This window comes from Folsomia candida, unplaced genomic scaffold, assembly GCF_002217175.1.
Source record: "Folsomia candida strain VU population unplaced genomic scaffold, ASM221717v1 Fcan01_Sc006, whole genome shotgun sequence".
NCBI classification, from domain to species: domain Eukaryota; kingdom Metazoa; phylum Arthropoda; class Collembola; order Entomobryomorpha; family Isotomidae; genus Folsomia; species Folsomia candida.
In genome coordinates this window covers 3,447,028-3,460,427 of record NW_019091198.1, presented here as the reverse complement: position 1 = coordinate 3,460,427, position 13,400 = coordinate 3,447,028, and the positions used below count along the sequence as shown (strand labels likewise).

Below are 13,400 nucleotides of genomic sequence, written 5' to 3'. Positions count from 1 at the left end.
GGGGAAGGTGAGACGTTGAGACAAAGTTGGAGAAATTGAGATTTGTCTCAGTTCTCAAAATGCCCAGCAAGTAGAGTAAATAATACTGCTCCAGTGGATTGTGTCTTGTGTCGCACAATTTTGTGTGTGGATATGAAACGAAGGATGCTGAACTTGCCAAAATTTTTGTGAGACAAGATGTGATGTGCAGTGCAGTGCAATATGAATTGAGACAATTTATACTTTCGGTCGATACGCCGAAAGTATAAATTTGGCATAATTTCCAAAGAAAAATTTTAAAAATATTTCTCGAGATTTGCTTCGTTTGTATTTAGTAGGGCTTTGAATTTACTTAAAACTGGTTTCGTATATAGTAACTACAAAAGCCCATTGTCATTTATAATAGTTGCTTAGTAATGGCTGCTACCTTGGTCAAACAATATTCATCAACTATATGTATGTTACATAATATATCGTACAGCATAAATTTGTATATCGTCATAATAAAACTGTAACAACTTAATAATAAACACAACTGTCAAGTATATTTCATAAATTTCATAATATTGTGTAGTTAATAAGTACTATGCTATTGCTGGTGGCATGCATGCATCCAGTTCAAATTCATTCACCAGCCACAGATTGACACATGATAATTCATTTCATTATTTATGTAGATCAATACCAATCAGTGTAGAGTAGCCTAACATTTGTGGCTAAATATAAATTAGTTGCATTCCAGTAGAAAATACTCACTATTGACAGCACGTGTATATAATATTAGTAATGTAATATTGACAAATAATACATTTTCATTGATGACGCTATGTATTTATAATAAGCTTATAGCTAGTTACAATATGTTAGGCAATATATTTAATTAAGTTTCATTCCCCTAGTATTACTTGTAAAATTAGCGTTAATTACTTAAATTAATACTTGTATAGACTTCATTGTATAGAGCTCCAGTTGAAGTCAATATTCTAACGTCATAGGTGAGTTTTCGCTTTTCGGAGTATCCTGAATGAAAGAGTGCTTACATACAATTACTCTTATGAAACATTATGTTAAAACGTACACTTGCCAAGATCAAGAAGAAACTAATAAGTTACATGGAATAGTTTGCACTTTTTTCCCACTTCCAATAACATCGCTTATCATCTGTATTACAAAATAAAGGTAAATCGTTCCATATGACTAAACTGCTGTGTTTGGTGGTTATCAATAACCCGTTGCCGCTGTTGTGATCGCCACAAAAATTCGGCATGTAAAAACGGTTAGAGCATCTACGCGATATATATTTACGTAGAAATATAACGTCATTAATTACATATATAGTTTTGTATTATGTTAGCCGCCAATATAAATAACTCCTTCCATTGCACACGCATGCGGATTGTAACATCAAAAATTCCAGAATAAATTGCCAATTCCGGTAAACTTATAGTATTTTTATAATTATATTATGCTTGTGGTATTATGGCTTGTTGATGGATGTAAAACTTACAAAATACGTATCAAAATTAAATACCCATACTCTTTTGTAACCTCTGTCAACGGACAAGTGTAGATAAAACGGAGGATACTATAAAACAGGTTACAAGTAATGTTCAAACATTTTAGGATTACTTACACGCAAAGACAAGAGTGAAATTGTCCTGTATGAATTTTTGTTAGTGGTGCTACTTGTATAAAAAAGATTAACGTTGTAATAAACAATAAAGCCTTCATTATCAATTATGTATATCCGGTACTGTTATAATACTTTATCTGTTTCAGTCCGAATGCTAAAATATAAAAAAATAAATTCATCTAGATACCATAAAAGCTGCAAACGACGCACTGATATAGGGCTTGATTACCGCGCACAACGTAGTGAAAATGCATCAATTATATATAAAAACACAAATAAAATACAACTCGTATGAATTATATTGTAAGTAAACAAACGAACATGTATTGAAACACCTCAGATCTTTGGACGAATAAATCAGCTTGAAATCACAGGGAATTTGAATTATATATGACCGACGTCGTACATAAATAGATAATAAGGAAATTATGCTATGTCACAGAGTAAAGTAAGTAGGTATACCCATAGTTATAAAAATGCACGATTTTCTTGAGAATCGAATTTGAGTGTAAATCTCCTTAATTAATAATATGTTAGCACCAAACAAAGTTCCCTCAACCAACTACTTCTGCTGCTGCGGTTGATCACTCAATGATTTTGAATTTTTAATAAGGCATGGATATTCGGTCGAATTTCGTGCCTCTTTTATGTATACTTCCTAAATTCGGAAGTCTGGGTCATCACTGTTGTCGCTGTCAGAGTCGTCGCTAATAGCGTGTCGCTTCTTTTTCTTATGTTTAGACTTCTTGTGCTTGTGGTGATGGTGATGCTCCTTTTCTTTTACTTTATATGACTTTTTAGGGGAATCATTCCCAGGAAACGCCAGTGGGACGATTTTCAGCTTTGGTATTCTAACCTGTTCTGTTTGCTATAAGCAACAAGGAAAAATAAAAGGATCAATTATTTATTTAAAATTCTGCTTGGATAGAATATTCAGTTAATAAATAATATGTATGTGTGGTTTGATTCTTACTTTAATGGGCGAATTCGACAGGATATATTGTTGATTGACAATGCTATACTGAGAGCTGGAATTGTAGTTGGCAGTAGCCTGATGAGCGTTTTGAGCTGATAATACTGTCATTTGGTCATTCGGTGGTGCAGATGGGTTTCCTGCTGCTGATTTAGCATTGGAATACGTGAACAAATTTTGATCGATTTTTAACTTCACTGGTTTTGCTTCACCATCTTCATCCCCTTCTTCAGGATCAATGCGTAACATTAATTGCTTGAACTATATAAAGATTGATTGGATTAACATTTTAATAATTTTTCTGCAGAATTAACAAACTATTTTAGGTATTGTATTAAAACTTACATGAATGTATTGTTCGACAAGAGCTCGCCTACCCTCAGGTGTATGACCTGTCGGGGGACACTGCAGATTGGCCAGTGTACACTTTGGATCAAAAATATGGGCATTCTTCCGATTCACAGGCCTCTCGAAAGCTTTTGAGGCATCGGATGGTGAATAGGCACTAATTTTGCTAAAAACAAACGAGGACAAAAAAGGAGATGTAAATGTGAAGTTCAATCATGACATGTATATGTGAGAGAAGGAGGAAAACACAATAACTCACACATCATTGATTCCGTAGGTCTCTTTCAAGTGCTGTTTTAACATTAGCAGTAAAAGAACGCCTTGAGCACCAGTGATACAATCCTCCAAGTTTCTGGTGTCCTCTGGAATTCGTTTCAGAATTGTCTCGAGGTCGTCATCCTCATCATCATCGTCTTGAATAGGAGGAGGAAGAATTATATCAACATTATTAAATCCTGGCATTATATCTCCATTCTCAAGTGGCATAATCTCTCCGGGAAGAAGTTCATTAACCGGATGGACTGGAGGAGGAGGATGAATGGGGATTAACGACTGTAACAATAAAACAGTGGTTATTTAATATTGCATCATCATAATTACTAAATTAAAACTCTAATAGTAATTCTATTATATCACATATAGTCCACAATATGTAACGTACTTCTTTGAAAGACTGAAGAAGATTAGATCCAGTAACTGAGATTACAATGTCCACATGATGAATTATGAATAGTGGCTCATCAATAACTTGATAGGGGAAGTACGCCAGATTGTCACAATAGTACAGTAAATCTGCCAATCTCGTTTTCTGCAAATATAAATCAGTTATAACCACGTAAATAATAAAATGTGCAATCAGCGGAGCACCAAAGTTAATTATACTCATAAATGTATTTCATTCTTACGTTCTGATCATCAAATTGTTGCAGCAAAGATCGAGCAATGGCCCTTCTTTGTGGTTTAGTTGACCTTAACAATGAATACAAAAATCCATTTAGAGCGGAAGGCTGCTCTTTTGGACGAACTCTGTATCCTCGAACTAAAGGAAGGAGATGGTCTTCAAAAAAGGAATTTAAATGTTCTGAGCTTTGACTTTGGTTTTGTCCATGGAATCCAATGAGATTTGTAACTGCTCCATTATAACCAAGTAAAATTCGTTGAAGTTGCAAACTCAGCTTTATTCCATTGAGAACTTGACTCTGAAGAAACTGTGGATGCTTTTTCTCCATTTCTTGGAGCTGTTTATCCGCAGTTGTCGACACTCCAGGTTCTGCATCGGTACTCATGCAAATCAAATAGGGAACAATCTGTACACAAAACAAGACGATTCAGTGACAAATCAAACTTTTAATATTTTCATTATTGTAAATACCAAGTAACCGTAATTGCCATTTATGCACATTTAGTAAAAATTAAACTCACCTGAATTGGATGTACAAGACCTTGTTGGAGAACTAGCTGAATGACACGAACAGCAGCTAGTCGAACGCTAACATCTCGATGCAGGAAGGCTTCAAGTATTTGCTTAAGATAGATTTGTACTATGGTGGAGGCCATGCCTAAACATACGAAAATACAAATTTATTTCAATTTAATGAACTAAAAAACTTAGGTCATGCATAACAAGTACTTGCCTGAAGTAACGTCTCCCATTTCTTTAATATCTTGAAGTTTAGCATTCTTTTGCCACTCTTGGTCTTGTTTGATCATTCGAAGTTCTTCCTCGGTGAGATACAACTGAATGTTAAATAGTGCCTGTGACTTAAGTTTGATCTCTGCTGACGATGTCAACAAACCCTGATACACTCTTTTTAATTCATCTCCCAACATAAAGTCGTAATGACGTATGCATAAATTTCCAACAGCTTGTAAACTGAACAGTTGAAGATCAACGCATTGTTGGTCAATCAGGTACATCAATTCGTTAAAGATAATGTTCACCGTAGACGCCTAAAAAGGACAGCAAATAGACAAGTTGATTAGTAACAACAGGTATTTTCAAATTTGTAACTATACTGAAAAAGTTAAAATGTTTGTATAATAAAACTAAATAAACTCACCGGTAAGTCACCGTATACATCGTGATGCATGAAATCAAAGTATCTCAAAAACATTCCAATTGTATATATTGATCTTCGTAATCTTGGCCGCCCCTCCTTGAGACTAGGATCGTGTGGTTGATCACGCAGCGTTTTTGTTTGTGTAAAAAGAATGGCTGCATAAAAAGTAAAATACATTGTGTTATTATAACAATTCATCATTGTAACTTACTAATGATGAAGTAGAACTGCAACGGTTTTAAACTTACTTTGAAATCTTCGAAAAACATCACGCACCAAGGCATAGTTGCGAGTAATTTTATTAACAACGGCCCCCAAACATGCTAAACATGATTCAATAACGCCTTTGTCATTTTTGAATATCAGCTTAACACAATCTTCTTCCAATTGGCTCAAAAATGAGTCTGCTGGATTGACTAGAAGCGGAACGACCAACTCCAGTATGGCTGCAATGTTTGCAATTGCTTGTATCTCGGCAGCGTTCTGGAAAAGAACAAATATACAGTAAAACATTAGACTGACTTGATGTAATATAATAACCATTAAGTATCCAAGCTGCATTTTTATACATACCTGACAACGTAGACTCAAATAGCCCTCTAAAGTAATTGCATGGGTGACTAATAATTGAGGACGTATCTTAGCAAACAGGTACAGAGTAGCAACACAAGCTACAAATCGGGATGACGATGATGATGCTGGTTGACTACCGGGTTGTTCAGAATTTTCCTCCAAACGAAGTACATGCTCTACCAAACAATTGACGATCTGCGTTGAAGCAGTGAGAACTATTTTCGGAGGTTCCGGGTTCACAACCTTTTCTCTCACATCGTCATTCTTTTCATCTTTTGGTTTGAATAACTGTTATTAAAAACAAAAAAGTAAGTGATTTAAAAAATGCAAACTTGATAAATAAATATGGGAAACACGTTGCATATTATGTGTAGCTTACACTCAACAAGAGTTGCTCAAAGAAATCCAGGCCAATCTTTTCACAGGATGCTACAACTTCAGTGATGTTTGACACTTTCCGAAGTAATGATTTTGTGTCGAGGGGTTCTTCCCGGACTGGAGAGAACCACATATTTTGAAACACTTCCATCACCAGCTTCCTGATCCCATCTTCGTCATTTACACGCCTAATCATCTTTACGCAAATCTCTGGAATTTTTCCAAACGTAGGATGTTCTACACAGACGTCTCGTAGAATTTTGATAACCCGTTTACGAACGCTAACACCAGTATCCTGTATAAATAAGGAAATGATGAATTACGATATCACGCATTAGGTGAGAGCGTCTGAACGTTATCAAATTTGTATATTACAACTTACCAAAATACGTAGAGACAGAATATCATAGTACTTCTCAATGAGATCAGGACAAGAGAGCACGTACTTGCCGACAAGATCTACTGCAGCTTCTCGGACAGCGGTAGATTGGTCTAGAAAAGAGTTTTGCACCCATAGCTGCATGTCATGGCGCGCAAGTACACTGGGATCGGCTTCTACAACCATTGTAAGGCAACGAAGAGCTTTGGTTCGAATAGCAACTGTAGACTCTGTTGAGACACTCAGAATCTAAGACAACAAAGGATGAATCAATGACAATTTTCATAAATCATGATTCTTTAATAAGTTTTAATTAGTCACCCTTGTGAGGAAAAAATCAAAGCTGGCAGAGAAAGGTCGTTTAGATGCTAAATAACGTGTTAGTAATTCAGCACTCTGATAATCCACGAACGAGTGAACCACTTCTGCTTTCCTCGACGTCATTAAAGGATCAGAAAAAGGTCGGACTTTTGTTAACAAAAAGTTTCTCCTTCGCTCCACCAGTTGTAATAGTTTGGTGTTTAGTTCCGGTTGACCACCTTCTTCCTGTTCTTCATCCTCGTCATCGTCATCAGAAAGTTCGGATTCTTCTCCTGAGCTTGAACCTGTAAACAAGAAAATAATATATTTAAAAAAAATGATGTTGTTGTCTCAACACATACAATTTTTAATCAACTGCTTTTATACCACTACAGAGCACTATTAAAACTATTTAATATTTATATATAAGCTACTTACTACGCTTTTTCTTCTTTTTCTTGCGGTTGGCTTTCAATCCGCTATCCACAGCCTGAATGCTTTTAGAAATGTCGTTCTGAGCGCTTTTCCACCATGAGGAAATGTAAAAATGACGCGATTGCATCAAAGCAGCATCTGATTGACCATTTACTGCGAGATAATCCAACAATAATCTTTGTAGAAATTCCACTTTATCTTCTTCGTTGTTTAAATCAAATGGCTCCTTCTTCATATCGCCGTAACCTTCTTCTTCAGCTCTTATATCAGCAATTATTCGATCAATCGTGTCCAATTTCTTTTGAGCAGACACAGCATCCTTCCTCAATCTAGCAGCAGCTACTCCCAAGTATTCCAAAGATGCTACCCTCATTGAGACCTCCAATTGTTTATTTCCCAAATTTTTAACCAACAGATTTCCCAGTAGAGAAAGTAATAGCTCAGCAGCTGGCCACTCGGGTTTGTTGACGGTGGACAGTAAATCTTGTACAAAGTTTTCAAACAAAACCCTATAATCACAATCTTCCGACTTGCTGCCACATTTTCCTAGGAAAACAGTCAAAAAATTTCCTGCTATCCTTAGTGCCGTGTCAAATCTCCCGGAAATTAAAATGTCGAGATCCGTCTGCAAAGAGTAATATCCGAGATTATTAGATGTATTATTAAATTAATTCTATTATACATATCGGTAGCTTAGCTTCTAATATATTTTTTTAAATCAGCAAAATTGTATACATGTTGTTTTTCTCACATACTATTTTTTGCTCTTCAAACTGAATGTTAGTATTGATTGATACTTAATATGTAGAAGCAGAATTACAAATAGGAGTGGACAGTTGGATGGGATTACATCTTTTAGTAGCTTCAAACTTGTATATGGACTTACATTGTTTTGTTCAGCCTGACTTTCTCCATCATCAGCATGTACCTTCTTTTTCTTTGCCGACAGTTTGTCAGGTAGGTGCGTTACACACTGAATTAGTTGTAGCACCAAGGCCGTCAACATTTGTATGTTTTCATCGGATCCGGCAGATAATTTGAAAGTTCTTATACTGCGTTTGCTACTGGGTAGTCTTGCAATTGATGCTAAAATGTCTTCTAGTAGAAGTCTTCGATGTTTATCGTAGTGGGTGAATATCTGTAGATACGATAAACAATGTGTTACGGGTTATTATATTTATGTGTATCGAATAATAAATCCAACGGACAATAATAGTCTCTTCTTGATGGGCCATGATAAAAACAAGCAATATGTAAATAATATTATACTTACCCCCGTAACTAGCTTCAATGAGGATAATTGAAGTTCAGATACGTTTTCCACAAAGAATGGTGACACACCGAGTGTGGATAAATGCAACACAGTGGTGTCAGTGAGTACTTGTACATTCAGAAGCTCTGCTAGCAGGCCGACAACTTCATGCATTTTCGTGTAGAACGTGAGCATAGCTTTTCCTCGAACCTCTCTGGCGTGGGCTCGTTTCTTTTTATTGCTGGATCCTAAATCTGTAATAATGAATGAGTTGGTTTCCATGATTGAAATAAATACCACATATGGTGACAGGAATGCATGATATATTTTAAAATAGTTTTTTAGAGGTTTTATCTTACCACCCTTGGACCTTTTATCGATTCTGTATACTGGGTCGAAAGTAGGAAAAACGGTATTCTGCAACTGGTACTTGGAGAACATTACGATTCTGTCTATGAGATCTTCCAAGTAGGCGCGTTTTGGCATATTTGGGCTAGTTAAAATGTGAAGAGAAGTTAAACAGGCTACGACACCTCTAGATATACTGTCCATTGTTAGTTCCAGCCATAATCTACTCTCTTCGTCATTATCGTCCTGAAAACAAAGGGAAAATAAAATTACAAATTGTCTATTCCTATAATTGTCATCATTAGGTATTTTGTATTTACTGGATCTGCCAATGGCGTGACTTTGCATCCATCACGAATATTAATTTCCAGGAAGGTTAAGAGCCGAACAATCTTCTCTGTAGGCATTGCCTCCATAGCACCAAGAGCTTTCAACTTTGCTGCTTCCGAACACAACTCGTTCATGTGGGTCTTGGAGATTAGCAGCTCTGAAGGAACATTTCCATCTTCATCCATATCGATCTCAATTTTGTCAGCGTAGTCGATACTTTCTAAGACAATGTCCATCGTCTTGAGGAATCTGTGGTACGTACTGTTGTCCAAAATATTTCCCCCAAGTTTTTCCAGGACCGGTATAAGCATTCGTTCAACTCTGCGAACTTTCTTCTTTGGTTCTTCAACAGGTTCCGGTTCTGGCACTGACATTTTCCTCTTCTTTGTAGACTCTGGTGGAGTTTCATTCGTGTATTCTGAATCCTTGCTGCTTCGGCCTGAATTGGAAGACAAAAAGTCAGACATCAGTATCATCATGTATGTGACATGATAATTAATAAAAATATTAGTTAACCACTCTATAAATTATGCATAGAAATACTCCAATCAAGTACTAAGCACAGACTTTCTGCATACGAGATCATACACTGCCTCACCTTGTTCGACAGCTTCTTTCTTATTACTTGCCCTATCAGCCTCCAACTTGTTTGGAGAGAGGAAGGCGCTTATAACTTTGGGAGAATATACCTTCTTCCTTACCAGCTGCCTAAAACAGGGTCGAAGTTCTACCCTAATTTCCCTCAAAATCAGGCCACGTTCCGAAATTTCCTCCTCCGCCAGCACCAGAGGAGGGGAAGGAACCTTACCACACCCACTCTTTAAATCCCTCATTAACTATTACAAAATCGTATAAATAATAATAAATATATAGGTATTTTAACCACCGAATTCTACCCTTCTCCTTCCATATCCCAGTGACAAATTTACCACAGGAATCTGACCTTTCTCCTATTTTGCTAATTTCCTACTTGCAGATAATTTTTAAAGATTACACTAATTTGGGAGAAAGTATACGAACAATTTTAACCCCTCCGATACGACAACGACGTATCCACCAGCCAGGGAGGGAGATGCTAAATGAGTGCATCATCTTCTCCTCCACGGCCAGGTCAACCGCAGGTCGACTTTTCAAACGTGAATTTTCATTAATTTTTTATTAGTTCAGCTGAGGGAGACGAAAAATTGAGCAGTCTCACGTTTCCTGCTTCCCACCAATTCAACTCCCTCTCTTTCATCGCGCTTCTCTGACCGGCCACGCTTTTCCTTCACTCCTTCACTCCTACACGTTGTTCCAAGACGACGGCTCATTCTTATCTTACGTCTCTCAACTAATTTATCAAAACTAATTTAAAAATTGGTTTTGAAATTGAAAGTCAAGGCATCTCTTCTACTGGCAGCAGTGCGGGCTGCTGTTGGCTACAACTTTATTCTTTTTTCAAGTAGAATGATGTCGTAGCCAATCGTAGTCGGCATTGGTGCAATTCATCCTGAAAGAACTAGGACATAATTGGAAATTCTACAAGCAAATTGAACATCAAGTTATGCGGATCACTTGTTTTCTCGTGTTTTCAAACTTGTTCTAAATGTGTTTGAATACGACCAAAACAAGGGATTCACATTTTACTAGTACTGCGCTGCTGCTAACAACCTGAAAATGCAGACTGGACTGTGGACCAGGTAATTGATTTATTTTGAAGTTTGTTTTGTCATATTTAAGTGGTGGGACTATTTGAGTTGCCGGCATTAATTAATTAATAAGGTAAAAATATTTAATATAACTGCAGTTCATACTTTTTCTCTTATCCTTGGCATTTTCTTTTGACTTGAATATTTTTCCTTTTCTTCCTTTGGACGGGCTTCCTCCTCCGTCATCATCTTCTTCCTCTGAGGTTTCTTCGCGATAGTTTTTGCTAGAATTGGTCGTAGCTTTCCTCCCAGACCTGTTGGGCGTAGTGGGTGTGGTGGTTGATGGTTCTACTCCCGTCGAGTCTTTTCGTTCCATTTTCGCCAAAGCTTGTTGCATCAATTGAGCATCGTGGTTCCTTTCCAACTTGACCACCAACTCTTTTTGGTTCTGTGAAGCAGTAGTAAATGATTATAATTAATTTGCATTAATATAGGTCTCATTTGTAGGTGCTGTGCAAGAAGTTTGTTGGTCATAACAAGTTTTGATTTGTGTTCAATTTTGTAAGAATGTGCGTTGTTACGTCATAGTCATTCTTTTAATTAAGAAAGAAAGAAACAGAAAACAATAATATCATAGTCTTATTGTTCCATTGGCAGCCAGCCAATTTAGAATAAAAATTCATGAAATAACCGTAGTGATTGTCCTATTCAAAGTTCTAATGTGTATGATTCGATTTACCGATTGATTAGTGAATAGTATGTGTGGGATTTAAAAGTTAAAGGGCTCTCTTTTCCTCACCTGAAGTGTTAGATGATTTGTTGAATCGACATTATTATTCGTCTTATTTGGCGTTACGTTATTATTTTCGAATTTAACCATTGGAACATTCATGGATATTTTAGCTACATTATGAATATCGGGTACACTTGCACTATTCACAATTGGAACGCCAGGAGTGTTGATGTGATTATTTGCGTTGAACATTTGTCCACTAGAGAAATTAGCACTGACCCCACCACCACTTCTTCCACTATGATGAGGAGGAGTTATTAGATGACTGGTGGAGTGCATGGGTTGTTGAGTTATTCCCATGGGGGCGTGTGTAGGACTACTTCCAGGGATAATATCAGAACCACCGATACTGTTGGACAAGTGAGGCAAGATGAGCGGTGGATTTCTCCCCCCTCCGACGGAGGAAGAAGACGCGTTGGGAGTCATACCCCCACCACTGCCACTCTCGTGCACTAGTCCCATCATATTGGCCCCTCCAGAAGGATAAGGAGAGTGAGAGTTACTCTTTGAAGGACTCATGGACTGTTGTAATGGAACTTGTGGTTGTTGAGGATATTGCTGTTGTTGAAGGTGCATCATTGACGAAGACGAAGAGGATGACGTTTTGTTATGGGATTGGTGAGGAATAATTGGTTGCTGTTGAACTTGCTGGGAATGGTGGTTTAGATTTATTTGTGGCGAGTAACCAGTCATGGGCATGGTGTTAGCGAAGGGGGAATTTCCACCACCAGGACTTGTCGATGATGATGAGGTTCGATTGGAATACATTTGATGTACCACACTGCTGCTGTGATCTGTAGTCAAATTAGTGTATTATCAGTATTGAAATAAATGATGAAGGTTAATTGTTCTATTATTTGAAAGTCAGTTTTTACTACCTTGTGAATTCCTATCTGTCTTTGTTGCTTGCTCAGGCTGAAGACCGCTGATGAAATCAAGACTTTGCTGCATCTATGTGTATTAATTAGATGGATTAGTTGTTGACCAAAGATAATGCATATACGTTATTCTCGATTCACATAAATTACAAAAAAATACCATTTGCAAAGTGTCACTATTCATGACACCTGGATGATGTGGAGCTTGGAGATCCATGATGGGATTCATGGACATGTGAGAAGTCCCAGCCATCATACCATGTTGTGATTGTGGCGAGGAAGATATTCCGGAAATGTTGTTGATTCCATACATCTGACTTTGACTGTTTACTACTTGGCCGTGTTGACTGTTATGGCTCCAGTCCGTCATATGTTCTACATTATAATATTTTGCCCAATCGATGAATGTTCTGTTTTGTCTGAATTTATAATAATGATGATAAAGGTCTTTCTTGTATAAATATTTACCATGTTTTCCTTTAAATACGTCTGCTTTTCTATGAATTATGCCTGCCAGCAACCTGGGAGCATTAGGATGATCCAAGGGCATTTCATTGTACTGATCTTTCAAGTCTCTGTAAAACGAGAGCCAATATGTTTTCAATTTACATTTCTAAAATGCATGGATAATGTGTATTAATCAATGTTATTTCTTACATATGCTTAGATGACGTCATACATAGCGACTGAATTAACTGGGGAATGAGATTGTCATCGTTAATGGAGAGAAGTCGCTGAGCCTCTTCTGCAACTCTTGGATGAAAAAGAAGCGACTTGTTGCTCAAAGTTTGTGGCAACGGAGTTGGAAGGGGCATCTCTGGCAGCACTTGAAAGTATACAAACACAATTAATTGATTGCACTTGCAAGAAAATAACATGTTATTTGAATTTCTGATTTTCATACAGTCCACCAAACTGGAGACTCCTGCCAAAGTTGTAATTGGAACGGAAGGGATTTCTCCATTCATGTTGAAGGTGGGTGGTTTGTTGTAATTCCACGCAAATTCTTCCTGGATAATTATCGAAACCGGAGTAAATGCATCCTCAGTTCAGACCTGTTTTTCAAAGAAAATAATCAAGATAGAGTTATTCAAACATGACGACAAGATTATT

General features: G+C 37.0%; 1 protein-coding gene across 1 annotated transcript; it reads right to left on the bottom strand.

Moving 5' to 3' along the window:
* Positions 1–299: 299 nt before the first annotated feature.
* LOC110851524 (nipped-B-like protein) lies at positions 300–13,327 on the bottom strand. The gene is made up of 26 exons (XM_035853253.1): positions 13,192–13,327; positions 12,945–13,113; positions 12,756–12,862; positions 12,448–12,662; positions 12,288–12,360; positions 11,416–12,203; positions 10,782–11,064; positions 8,979–9,427; positions 8,670–8,904; positions 8,332–8,564; positions 7,945–8,196; positions 7,062–7,683; positions 6,645–6,928; positions 6,327–6,572; positions 5,946–6,239; positions 5,567–5,854; positions 5,242–5,476; positions 4,994–5,148; positions 4,568–4,883; positions 4,356–4,492; positions 3,839–4,240; positions 3,595–3,741; positions 3,193–3,485; positions 2,931–3,099; positions 2,586–2,846; positions 300–2,480 (listed from the first exon to the last, which is right to left on the bottom strand). Exons 1-26 carry the CDS (start codon positions 13,253–13,255, stop codon positions 2,271–2,273), a joined length of 6,927 nt encoding a protein of 2,308 aa, XP_035709146.1. The 5' UTR covers positions 13,256–13,327; the 3' UTR covers positions 300–2,270.
* Between the last annotated feature and the right edge of the window lie 73 nt (positions 13,328–13,400).

Coding starts and splice junctions, on each gene's coding strand:
- LOC110851524 (XM_035853253.1), bottom strand. CDS start 13,255: ATGAATGGAGAAATCCCTTCCGTTCCAATTACAACTTTGGCAGGAGTC. Junction 6,240..6,326: donor TTCTGTCTCTACGTATTTTG/GTAAGTTGTAAT, acceptor TTATTTATACAG/GATACTGGTGTTAGCGTTCG. Junction 4,241..4,355: donor GTCTTGTACATCCAATTCAG/GTGAGTTTAATT, acceptor TTTTGTGTACAG/ATTGTTCCCTATTTGATTTG.